At 38.1% G+C, this 13,873-nt stretch overlaps 1 protein-coding gene across 1 annotated transcript in view; it reads left to right on the top strand.

The window, feature by feature from the left end:
- The window catches only part of ACSF2 (acyl-CoA synthetase family member 2), a 59,096-nt gene that overhangs the window by 1,503 nt on the left and 43,720 nt on the right, over window positions 1–13,873 (top strand). The window contains exons 2-4 of the mRNA XM_015811731.2: window positions 10,162–10,357; window positions 11,456–11,584; window positions 13,728–13,781. Coding sequence (XP_015667217.1) covers window positions 10,162–10,357; window positions 11,456–11,584; window positions 13,728–13,781 — 379 coding nt within the window. The remainder of the gene's footprint in view (window positions 1–10,161; window positions 10,358–11,455; window positions 11,585–13,727; window positions 13,782–13,873) is intronic.

Here is a 13,873-nt window from a genome sequence, read left to right as displayed (position 1 = left end):
TGTGTTGGCTTTGTGCTTCAGGCTAAGATATTGCTCATAAAAAGCCACTTGACATCTGGCCCAAAGAGCCAAGGACATTTTATGAATTCAGTGCAGGATGCTTGTTTAACAGATATCAAGATGTAGTCAAGATCAGCCAAGATATTATTTGTATCAGAGATTCCTAAACTTTATCAGCTCATGGTCCCCTGAGTATTTTTTTCCACAGTACCCTTAAGTTTGCAGTTCATGTGAGGTCTGACAGATGCCAGCCCTCACTGTGTTATCATCTGGCACCCCTCTAAATTGGCTGAAGTGCTCTGGGATGTCGCAATGTGTACTTTGGGAGCCACAGCTTTATAATCTAATTAATATACTTAATCCACTTCCTCTTCATCACAATTTGAATCACCACAAAAGCACAGTGACCAAATTATAGGGGTTACACAAACATACTTGTTCAGAAACAAGAAAACTGTCAAGAAAAAAAAGTGCAACTTTAGTATTTGCCTCTGTGAAGGAAATGGTGCATAGGTATCACACTAAGTCTAATGAAATATTAGAAGGATAGATCGTAAACAAAAGATGACACTTGGTTTACTCATAGAGAACCTTCAAGGAAGGGACTATAATTATAAAGAGTTAGTGTGTGGCAAGATGGGTGGTCAATAAGTTTTATAAATAAATAGGTAAAGGTGAAGGCAGACGTTCCCCTCTCCAGTTGTGTCCGACTTTCGGGCACGAGGCTCATCTCCGTTTCTTAGCGGAGGGAGCCAGCCTTTCCGTGGTCATGTGGCCAGCATGACTATACGCTGAGGCTGTTATCTTCCCACCAAAGAGGTACCTAGTTATCTACTTGCATTTGCATGCTTTCGAATGGCTAGGTGGGCAGGAGCTGGGGCAAGTAATGAGAACTCTCCAGTGGTGGGATTCAAATATGTGATCAACCAGTTCTCTGTGCAGATGCCACTTCTGGAAATCCATTCTGGGCCTGGGCAACAAAAAAATAGCTACCGGTTCTGTCGAAGTGGTGAGAACCGGCTGAATCCCACCATTGGAACTCTCCCCATTGCGCAACGCTCGGATCTCAAACCCTGGCTGTCAGCTTTCCAGTTGACAAGCTCAGCTTCTTTAACTGCTGAGTCATTGTGCCCCCAAATAAATAAAGGGATTATAATCCTGTTATAATTCTCAATCCCAATCTGTTAAGCAGAATTTGGAAGCATTAAAATTTTGCTGCTGAAGATGGACAACTCATCCCAACATAGTTTGACTAGTAGATAGCTAATGGAATTTACACTGATATATATTCTTATTATATGAGCTTAGTGGTATAATAATTTTTAACATATATAGTGGTTTGCTATTATTCTAATATATTCCTTCAAAAAAGCAGGAAAAAATATTTTAGCACTGTTTAAAAGCAAATAGCAATAACACTTAGACTTATATACTGCTTCATAATGCTTTACAACCCTCTCTAAGCAGTTTACAGAGTCAGCAAATTGTCCCCAACAATCTGGGGCCTCATTTTACTGACCTCAGAAGGATGGAAGGCTAAGTCAACCTTGAGCCGGTTAGGATCAAACCGCTGACAGACAGCAGAGTTAGCTGGCAATACTACATTCTAATCACTGCGCCACCATGGCTGGAAGTAATAAATGATAGAGAAGTAATACATAAGTAACAAAAACCCACTACAAAGCTTATGTAATGTTTTATCAAAGCCACCCCTCAGGTAGTTTTGTTACAAGTTGCTATTTCATTTCCAAAGAGTTTATTTTTCCATATAATAAACACCCTATTGCAAATTACACATAGAACTATCTGAATGTATATACTATCTATAAAACATCACATGCAAGTTATGGCAATTTACTCAAAAAATTATCTGGAAACAGCTCTGTTGCAAAAGAAGGGAGGTTATACTGGACCTTTAGGAAACAATATCAGTCAGTCCAGCTTTTTGCATCTATTAAAAATCTTTTTTCAGCACATCTTTAAAACTGCAGCTTTTACTTTCTCTTGAAAATACCTGTTGATTTCCATACACATGAGAAATTAAGAATAATAGGAGAACATTTAGTGAAATACACATTTCTTTAGAAAGAACAGTTTCCTTTTTCAACCATGTTTTCATCATCTCCTACATACAAATTTCCTTGGATCTCCTCAGTTTAAAAACTCAATCTCCGTGCCAAGTCAAAGTACTGCCAGTTCCTAGTTGCTCCTTGCAATCAAGGTCCCTTTGAAAACTGGGGGGAAAAGCGAGTATCAACTTTCCAGTATCTGCTTTGGGCCTAATATTGAAGGGATACTAAATGTCTTTTTACATTTGGCAATCTTTGAAAATTGCTTAGTTGGCATCTTAGAAAGCAGAAGAATATACTGTATTTAACAACAAATTTCTTCATTCAGGAAGAGTCAAGAATGCCATGGGTGGACCAAATAGAACAGAATCAATTTCTAATAGACCAGGAGACAAAACTATACACACTACCTAGTGGATCAGAGAGAAAGCAATAATTGAACTGGCTTTTTGAAATTTCAGGCACAACAGACATTTCAAGATTTGTAAATTAATGTTTTCAGATTTTCTTTTTATAGGTGGTCCTCAACTTTCAAACATTCATTTGCCAAGTGTTTGAAGTTATAACAGCATTAAAAAAGCAACTTACAACCAGTCCTTGCCCTTATCACCATCACAGTATCCTCACAATTATCTGATAAAAATTTGGGCACTTGGCCACTGACATTGATTACAATGGTTGTAGTGTTCCACGATCATGTGATTGCAGTTTGTGACCTACCTAGCTATATGGGGGAAGCTGCATTTGTGTAACGACTGCATAATTCACTCAACAACTGCACTGATTTACTTAACAACTGTGGCAAAAAAATGTCGTAAAATGGGGCATGGCTCCCTTAGCAAGCCTCTTGCTTAGCAACAGAAATTCTGGTCCCAATTGTAGTTGTAAGTTGAGGACTATCCATCTGAAAGCTAACTATGTATGTATGTATGTATGTATGTATGTATGTATGTATGTATGTATGTATGTATGTATGTATGTATGTATTCAACAGTGCAGCTTGGAACTGCATATTAATTCTTTTAATATTATAGGCACCACAAAATAGAATGTACAAACTTCATAAAATGAATCCTTAATAGAAGTTTATATTCTATGGAAGATGTTTCTGAAAGTTTTATTTAGACCAGGGGTCTGCAACCTTGACAACTTTAAGACTTGTGGACTTCAGTTCCCAGAATTCCGCAGCCAGCATAGCTTGTGGACTTCAGCTCCCAGAATTCCTCAGCCAGCATAGCTTGTGGACTTCAGCTCCCAGAATTCCTCAGCCAGCATAGCTTGCTGAGGAATTCTGGGAGCTGAAGTCCACAAGTCTTAAAGTTGTCAATTGTTGCAGACCCCTGATTTAGACCAAAGAATTCAGCTAAATTCCCAAGTTTATAGTGGCACTTTTTCCCAACAAGTAAATGAATTTATTATTATCATCTAAAAGTCAGGTATTCAAAATATTACTTATTACATCTAGCGAAAAGAAATAAGCATAATATTTTTAAGCAGAATCTAGAAAGCTCCATTGTCCATTTCCTCCCCTCACTGAGGTTGATCAAACCGGGCAGATTCATTCTCTTCAGTGCAAATGCAGTGGACTGGTCTGCCACTAGGGGGAGATTTCTGAATTCATAGGGAGAGAAGAGGGGTGGGAAGTACTGCCTAGGTAGGTCATCTAAACTTACACAAGTCTGATTGGCAAGATCTTCAATAAGATTAAATCATTGTATAGGTGATCCCAGCAACCAATTAAAATAAGCAGTGCTGCTTAATATTTTATTTACCTCTTTAATTTTTGACCACAGTTAATTGATCGATAGATGGGGAATTTCTCACTAGATGAATACTTCAATTATTTAAGTAGTATTCAGCCTTTTACATATTAATCCACTAATCATTTTTCAAAGGATGTGAGTTTCACCAAGACAGAAATTGAGAAGCCCCCCTTTTCCAAGAAGGATAATATACTGAACCTGCCAAAGTTATGCTACGATATTACATTTATTGTTTGTGCCAAGTTTTAAGGACATAAAATCTTCCGTCATGTTGTTGAGTCTTAAGTGGAGAGTGCACTGAAGCAGTCTTCTTCACTGCATGAGCTGTTTTCAGTAATTGCAAACCAAAAATGTAAACCAATAGACAGGGAGGGAGCAAGATAAGCCAGGCAAAATTGTATATTACTTTCTTTGGGCTTCTGAGCCCAGGCTGGTCCAGGTCTCTGAGAAACGCTTTGTTAAGATATTTAATTCCTTTACTGTGCTATAATCTACTGGAGGGAGTGGCATTGCCTTTCCTTGCTGGATTCTTTCCCAATTCAGTAGGGGTGTCATGTTCCATCTTAACTTCTTGTTCAATCATGTTTTGCGGGATTGCAAAACACTGTATTAGTTGTCCCATCCTGGGAGCTGCTCACAGTTTGGTATTAGATGAATGGGTATATAAATGTTTTAAATAAATAAATAGTTAACAAGCATCCCACTCATACAGAGACAGGCACAAAATACTTTTCTCCTTACATTTCTTCTCTGTTTTCCAAGATACGAAATTGAGGGGGGAGGGAGAGGTGGAATGTACAGACACTCCAGAAGATTATGTAACATAGTTGTAGCAGATATACAATGTCTATTAATCCAAGGAAATATGTATGTATGTGTTAATTTCTTTTTATTTTATTTGTTAAGTACATTTCAAAAAATTACATGGTGCTGAAAAAAAGTAATTTTAAAGTGTCCATAATTTTTTATACAATAGAATGGGATGGGATGAGATGGGATGGAATGGAATGGAATAGAATAGAATAGAATAGAATAGAATAGAATAGAATAGAATAGAGCTGGAAGGGACCTTGGAGGTCTTCTAGTCCAGCCCCCTGCTCAGGCAGGAGAACCTATACCGTCTCAGACAGGTGAATGTCTAGTCTCTTTTTGAAACTCTCCAGTGATGGAGCACCCAAGATTTCTGGGGGTAAGCTGTTCCACTGGTTGATTGTCCTCACTGTCAGGAAGTTTCTCCTTAATTCCAGGTTGCTTCTCTCTTTGATCAGTTTCCAACCATTGTTTCTCATCCTTCCCTCTGGTGCTTTGGTGAACAATCTGGCCCCTCTGCCTTGTAGCAGCCTCTCAGATACTGGAATACTGCTATCATGTCTCCCCTATTTCTTCTTTTCTTTAGACTAGCCAAATTCAAGTCCCGTAGCCGTTCTTTGTATGTTTTAGCCTCCAGGCCTTTGATCATCTTAGTTGCTCTTCTCTGAATTTTTTCTAAACTCTCAACATCCTTTTTGTGATATGGTGACCAAAATTGGCTGCAGTATTCCAGGTGTGGTCTTACTAGGGTTTTATAATGCAATACTAATACTTCGCGTGATCTTGATTCTATGCCTCTGTTTATACAGCCCAGGATTGTATTAGCTTTTTTGGTTGGTGCTGCACACTGCTGGCTCATAGTCAACTGATTGTCCACTAGGACTCCAAGGTCCCTCTCACAGTTACTGTTTTAAAGCCAGGTCTCACCCGATCTGTATTTGTACCTTTGTTTTTTCCTGCCTAAGTGTAAGACTTTGCTTTTCTCCACATTGAAACTCATTTTGTTGGATAGGGCCCATTCTTCAAGTTTGTCAAGATCTTTTTGGATCCTGAGTTTGTCTTCTGGGGTGTTGGCTACTACTGTCAGTTTGGGGTCATCTACAAATTTGATGAGTTCCCCTTCAATTCCCTCATCTAAGTCATTTATGAAGATATTGAAGAGTACTGGGCCTAAGACGGAATCTTATGTACCCCATTGCTTACTTCTCTCCATGTGGATGTGGTGCCATTGAGGACTACTCATTGAATACGGTTTGTTAGCCAGCTACAGATCCATCTGGTGGTGATATTGTCTATTCCACCTTTTCCTAGCTTACCAAGGAGTAGGTTGTGGTCTACCTTGTCAAATGCCTTACTGAAATATGTTGCCAAAATTCTTATCTCTTATAGCAATAATGAAATGCCACCATTCCTTGTCAAATAATGATGGATTATTTTGATGTGCCCTACAACAGATTGTAAGCCAGGCTATAGATTAGATCATATCATATCACGTGTCCACATGAGTTATGGTCTACATATTTCCATTGTTTACCAATGTCTAATTTCCTTGCTAGAAGTAGACAGTTTTTTACTTTGCAATGTTTCTGTTCATCATATATGAAATTAGATTGAGGAATCTTCAGTTTTCTATTTAATTATGCATAAAGTATTATTAAACATCTTTTTTCTAAAAAATATGTGAAAAAATTAACATTACATTTTCAAATATCTATTTGCAATTTCCATCACTTGTTTTGTAATATTGAATTAATTACTAGAATTACTTACTAGAATGTGGCTTTTCCTCAACATTTGACCATGAATTTAGAACAGAAATGTTGTGGAAACTTTGACAAAAAGACTTAAAGAAAGAAGAGGCTTATATCTGACTGAATCTGTAAATCTATTACAAAACAAACAATTATGAAACTATACAGTACTGTGCAGTAGTGTATAGTACTGTAATAAATTCCAGAGTCTGGGATATTTTATTACCCATTCCTAATACCTCTAATTTTGGTATTTAGTGAATATACAACGTGCATTTTGTTTAGTACTGTTATTTGACCCTTTTCTGAACTAATACTTTGGAAAGTATCCCACACACAAAGAATGTGAGACTGAGATAATTGTTTTGTCACATGAGACAGAGGCATAGAAGAAATGTTTTTATGATATTCTACTAGCAGATTTCTATGTCACAATAGTGTATTGAACTACTATAATTTTAGGCCCCACAGGCATGCCATAATTAAAGGCTTTCACTTACATAACTTGTAAAAACCTTACCTTCATTTGCTGTTGATGCTTACAGCAGTATCCATTCCTTTTAGTTACTTCACAGATTCCCCTTTAGCACATTCAAATTGAGCATATTTCATGAGACTCAACTACGAGAACAATTACTGTCACTTGCTGCACCTACAGTCTGATGAGAGTTTTATTATGCAATTGCCATGTTTCATTGATGGAGTTTTCCATATTTGCTTTCCTACTGTCCTTATACTTTTCTTCTTATCTTCTTCTTCTTCTTGTGCTATATCCGTTATCGGACGTTGGCGATCCTGTTTTTATCAGCAGCCGCACGAAAAAATGCTGCTGAGTTTTGTCCAAACCAGTCCCTTAGATTTTGAAGCCACAATGTTCTTCTTCTGCCTGGACCTCGTTTGCCTTCAATCTTTCCCTGAAGGATTAATTGGAGTATGCCGTATTTTTCTGGGTGTCGCATCACATGTCCGAAATATTCTAATTTTTGTTTTTTAATTGTTTTGATTATTTCCCTTGGCTTTCCCAGACGGCTTATCACCTCCTCGTTTCTGATCTTGTCAATCCAGCTTATACGTAACAGCCGCCTGTAAATCCACATTTCAAATGCTTCTAGTCTCTTCAGGTGGCCTTCTGTCAGAGACCAACTCTCTACTCCATAGAGCAGGATAGAAAAAATATAGCATCTGACAAGCCTGATTTTCAGTCTTAGGCTTATGTCGTGACTATAGAAGACCTTTTTCATTTTGAAGAATGCTGTTCGGGCTTTTTCTATCTTTGTCTTTACTTCAACATATCCCAGCTTTCATGTAAATTAGAACCGAGGTGCGTGATCCTTTCAACTTTTTCTAGTGGTATTCCTTCTGAATTTATTGGTGGTAAATTAATGGGTTGTTTGCTGACGACCATGATCTTGCTTTTTGAGGTGTTAAGCTTCAAGCCGTATTTTTCAGATATTTCTGTGACTCTGTTGATGAGGAGTTGAAGGTCTTCATGCTTACTGGCAAGCTTCTTCTTATCACAAACACCTATTAGAATGGATTTTTCACTAGTAACTTCTAAGCAAGTGTATATCAACCTTGGAAGGTGTGTAAACTTCAATTCCCCAAATTCCTCAGCTAGCCTTTCTTGCTGAGGTATTCTGGGACTTGAAGTCATAGATTTTAAAATCCCCAAGGTTGAGAAACACTGGTTTAAGCTATCTCTCTTGAATGGTCTTGCTTGTAAACTATGTACTGTAAGAACACATAGTAGGTCAAAATCAAGAACCTTTTTTCTCTAGTATTGCTACCATGAGTTGCTTGGAATTGTGGTAAGCTCTCCTGGCTGGCTAACAAAACACATTATCTCCTTTGGTGGGCGAATATTTTGAGGATCCTAGATAGCTGATGAAAATTCAGTGGCATAATTTCTATATCTATATAAATAAACATGTAAATGTTCGTTTGTTCAAAATCTTAAATCTCCGAAAGTTCTTCACCGATTGCTTTGAAATTTTGACACAATGTTGCATTCGAATACGCATGTGTTTTTATATACCTATATTATATAGATGTCCACACCTGTGACAGGTAAAAACATGCTTTTTTTGAAAAACGGCACCATCTGTTGGACGTAAAAGCAACACACGCTTTTACCAGACTGAGCCACAGCAACGCGTGGCTGGGTACAGCTAGTATTTTATATGAATCTAGAAATGACTCATCATTTCTGTCATCATTTCTGTCATCATTTCTTTTGGTGAAGCATTCTGCAATGCTTCACCAAAAGAAAAAAGGAAATGTGATAAAAATTTATACCTATATTTCTGTGTCAATTTAAACAGAAAAAACCTTGACTTGATTTTTCCTGATTGGAATAAAGCTGTTTAAATAACAAGCTAAGGATAAAGTAAGACTGGAGGAATCACAGTATTCTAGTACCAATGTTAACTGCCAGAACTTTACCTGAGTAAAACCTAGTGATGCAGTGTTCTCATTTATCAACATTGGTATGTTATTCATTTTTTCCTCCAAATAATTTGGGTTGCCAGTTTGTTTAAGAATTTAGCAAACAAATAAATAAATAAGGTGTTAGATGGGAAACCATGCATGATGTTCTGTTTTTGAGAAAGACAAACTGGAAGTTTGCCTTATACGGTTGTCTTTAGGATAAATGTGGTTTCCTAACATTGGTTTAAATTTTGCCTCCCTAGTTTTCACCTGACTATATTGTGGCTGAACTATGATTTATATTTAACATTGCAAATAAAAAGTTCTTTGAATACATCAGGTGATAAACCATGGGGCCCGTAAGTCAAATGGGGCCAGGTTCCCATTTTGCCAAACTAAAGCATCTCCAACATTTGCTGCTAAAATTCAGCAGTGCAATTTCCTACCCTTTCCCCCCCCCTGCAATTAGAACAATGAGCCTCGCACTTTGAAAAATCCTGCTGTCACTGTGTCCCCAGAAATAGACCTTTGGCTCTCTTACAAAAGCAACAAAAACTTATCACTTATTAAGAAATGAAACACCTTAGAAATGGTTATAACTAAATAAATTAATTCCTAAAGGAAATCAGTCCAGACTATTCTTTGGAAGGACAGTTACTGAAGTTCAAGTACTTTGGCCACCAAATGAGAAGAGAGGAATCATTGGAAAAGACCCTGATGCTAGGAAGGATTGAAGACAAAAGGAGAAGGGGAGGGCAGAGGATGAGAGGGTTAGATAGTGTCATGGACCCAGTGGGCATGAATTTGGGCAAACTCCTGGAGACAGTGGAGGACAGGAGGCCCTGGCATACCATAGTCCATGGCAGGGCTTTTTTTCCTCATAGAACGCCCAGAACGGAGTTCCGGCACCTTTTTTGGATGGAACCTTGTAGGGTAGGCAAGGCTGGTTGTATGATGTGTGTGAGTTCCGGCACCTTTTTTTTTTTTTTTTTTTAGAAAAAAAGCACTGGTCTATGGGGTCACGAAGAGTCAGCTACCACCCAGCAACTGAACAACAACAAACAATGTCAATCAGAACAAACAGCTGCTCGTAGACATTTAATTGTGAGATATATCCATTTACAAATGATCTTGCTGATGAAGACAAAGATGTCAAATGGAAAATCGGATATAGGATCACAGTTAAAATTATTAATGGCACATTATATCTTTATATATTTTTTCTTATTTTTATTGGTTAGTTTGCAGTAGTTGATCTCATGCAACAGTTCTTTGTTTTTTTCCCCAGTGTGAATGATTTTGCTGCTTGTAACTTCTAATTCTTTCTTGCTGCTTTTACAGTGCTCTACCATTTGATATACCTCCTGCCACACCTATAACCAAAAAAAGCTATCTGAATGGGCCTTCAGATATTCCACTTATTTCCAAAACTGTGGATCAGTGCCTAGAGGAAACCACCGACCGATATCCAGAAAGAGAAGCCTTGGTATTCTTAACTGAAGGGATCCGAAAAACATTTTCTCAATTTAAGCAAGATGTAGGTAACTGTTACAGATTCTGTACTGCCAGTGTTGGCAATTTGTTATTCAGTAAATATTGTATGTAAATAAAATAATTAAAAAGGATAGAAGGGGGTAAATAAAATTTAACAGGTTGAACTGGCTGCATTTTAAAGTTGAATGAAAAAAATAAAAGAATAAAATGATTAGAAAAGCTGTCCCCACCGTTAGAGAAATACATTTTAAAATGTTACAGAGGTTCTGGCCTTTCTGTCCCCCTCCCCCAGTGCGATCCAGCAGAATGGACACACCGCAGGTCCCTTCAATCAAAGAATGTCATCTATCAGGATCGAAACAATCACCTTTTATATTGTGACACCTGCCCTCTGGAATAGCATCCTCCCAGATATCTCTATGATCCCCACCTACAGCTGTAATAGAAGGTGTTAGAAGCATGGCTCTGCCTCCAGCCCTGAGGTTAGACTGGATGCTGAGCAAACTTTGTAGTTTCGTTGGTTTGGAGCATGTTTGGTTATTTCACTCTTCCAGGCATGCATGCTTTTTGATTGCTTAATTTTATTTTCCCTTATATATACTGTAAACCACTCAGAGTCTTTGGGGAAAACAAACAGTACCTAAAGTGAAAGATAAATAAATCCATAAATTTCAAGGTTGCTCAAAAATACCAAGGTTTAGAACTGAAAACAGAAGGTGGAAGTAAACCTTGATGAGACCTTGGTTAAAATAAAGTTCTTACTGTATCTATTAAATGCCCAAATTAATATCTCAGTTCCTAATTCTTAATTCTATCAGAGATCTAAACACTGTGGTAAAAGCCCGGATGTGACCTCAAGTCACATCTGTCTTCCTTGGGTTGCATGTTTTCTATCCAAAGGTGGAACTGAGAACATTTTCTGGATTCAGGAACGTAAGAATGCTGGAGATTTCCATTCAGTGATATTTTCAAATTTGGAGTATGAATGCAAGATAAACTGCCAATTTCTTTTCTTTAAATACTTACAATGGCTACTTCAGTGTCTTTATTGCGTAGCACAGAGTATTCATTCCATATATTCTGTTATTCCTTACCTCTGGAGTTTAGTTTGCTGAGACTCCTGTTCTTTTGAAAATTGCAGGTGGAGCAAGCTGCCACTGGGCTTCTGGCCCTTGGATTGAAAAAGGGTGACCGGTTAGGAATGTGGGGTCCTAACAATTATGAATGGGTCCTAATGCAATTTGCTACAGCCCAGGCAGGGATTATTCTGGTAAGTTCATCTCTTTTGTAAGCAGATGAGTAGGGTGGGAGGTTAAGGGAGATCTCCGCATAAGGCTGTCATACTAGAGAAGGGACCATGTGGATCTAAATAATGTTCATCATGCACCAGGTATAATTTTGCATACAATCTGGAGATCAATGCACTTGCGACAGAGCTGAAAACAATCTAGCTTCCTGGTGTAGAATTCTGTCAGCTGAAGAGGTGTTTTTTGACCAATGTACACTGCTTCCAAAAAAGGGCAATTTAACCAGCTTGCCCTTGCACACATATTGGCCACGATCATTTCTCAAGGGTAGGACACACAATGGAAATCTATTCACCTCCAGCCCAGCAGGAAAACAATCCCCACCCATCTTTATTCTATGCAATAAAAGTCAGCATTTTGTGACTTTTGATAGCTTGTCGATGCCAATGCTGTCCAGATGGCTTGATGCACCATTTCATTCCAGGCAAATCCCTTCACTTTTGCTGCTTATTGTGCCCTTTGGCAATGAACCCCCTTTCCTCTGGTTATTGCCTGTTGCCCTCTATGGCCATGATTTATTTACTTTTGCAGCTTACTGATACAGCCATAGAATAATTTCTCCATTCCCCCCCTCCCCTTGAGGTTAAAAAGATTTCCCACTTCTAGCTTTTCCACTGTGGCACCTTGAGCAAGATGTCAGATGCAACTGACAGTCAAAGTCCTGTTTCTGTTTTTACAGGAATTGTGTGCATGCAACTCAAAAAGAAGAGGGAGAGTTCTAATTACATGGCCAGGGCTACCATCTTGAATTTTTTTGACACCCTCCCCTCCCCATTCCTTGTGGATGCCCATCTCCCAACCTAAATGATAGGAAACATAGTAAAACTACAATGTTTTCCTCTGCTTATTTTTTAAACCAACCCAGAAAGGATAAAACAGCAATGTACTCTACCAATTGTGGGCAATGGTAAATGAGGTCCAGGTAGAACATCAGGCTAAAGCAAAGGAAGGAATTGAAATCTGGAAAAAGATTCCTTAAGCTGCTTTGTTTCTAACCATTCATCCCCTGGTGACTAGCAGCTGAAGGCCCCAGTGTGAAAAAGTCCTAAAACAAATTTCATGTGTGTCATTTATTGTGTTTTTGAATCTCTTCTTTGCTATTAACATTGTGAAAAAAACAAAAACAGAATTTTAATATGCTTGTGGCAGATTGCTTTACATCGTTAAATGGTCAAGCAGAAAAGTGTATAACCAACTGCATTGAAAAAATATGATTTTGTGTTACTTGTGTACTTCTGTAACATAAGTACACAGATTTTATTTTAAAAAATGTGTTATATCTTTCACCAACCTTGGGGTAAAATTGGCAAGAATGTTTGCTTTGTAGAAGACAATTGCTTTAAGCTGAAAATGATAGAGATTGTGAAACTTAATATCTTGGCAAGAAGACCACACATTTGAATATAGTACATTCTAATTGCACAATATTGCTGGCCACATGACACTAGACACTACAGAGGATTTACTTTAGAGGATCATAGAATGTAAGGGTTGGAAAGAACTTCAGATATCATTGAGTGCAATAATCTGCCCAGTGAGGGATCATCTCGTCCTCCTCCTCCATCTCCTGATTGGTATATTAAGGGGACATTTCCACTATGGAAAGCAGAACTAGAGGAATAATAATACACATAGATAAAAGCAAAAGATTCCCAAATGAGAAGAAAAATACTTTAAAATGCACAGAATGTATGTTGCTAATTTACCTTCATGATTCTCCAAAGCCAATATTACCATAAGATGTCTGACCTTTTGCCTTTGTTATTACTGGGCTGCATAAAGACCTGCACTTTGGGAGCTCTGCTTGCTCTGGATCAGGGCAGAGGAAACCAATTTATTCTAAATTTCCCCTGCAATCTCCTCTTCTTCCTAGAAACTGTTTGGAGTACCGTCCAGGGTGTACACAAAATGAACTGTAGGGATAAGCTGGACTTGGGGAAGTTCTTTTCCCCATGTACAGTATTTCCTCCAGCAGAGAACTTTTGCTGGATCCTGGTCTCTTTTACATATGAACAGAAGGGGGTCCTTTCATTTGCAGAACTGGCAATCTGGATCTTACTTATAAGTCTTCACAGCAGACTGATTTTACTATTGCTGCATTTCCAGGTATCTGTGAACCCAGCCTATCAGTCCCACGAGGTGGAGTTCGTCCTGAAGAAGGTATGAAAGATCTGTTACATCATCTCTACTTAATTTCACCCCTAGGATTTTTGATAGAATTTTCTGTTCTGGAAATAGAATGTTTGAGATAA

Source organism: Protobothrops mucrosquamatus, unplaced genomic scaffold (assembly GCF_001527695.2).
Source record: "Protobothrops mucrosquamatus isolate PMUCROS unplaced genomic scaffold, P.Mucros_1.0 scaffold_52, whole genome shotgun sequence".
Classification (NCBI taxonomy): Eukaryota; Metazoa; Chordata; class Lepidosauria; order Squamata; family Viperidae; genus Protobothrops; species Protobothrops mucrosquamatus.
The sequence above is the reverse complement of the archived record's forward strand: the minus strand, read 5'-3'. Positions and strand labels throughout refer to the sequence as shown.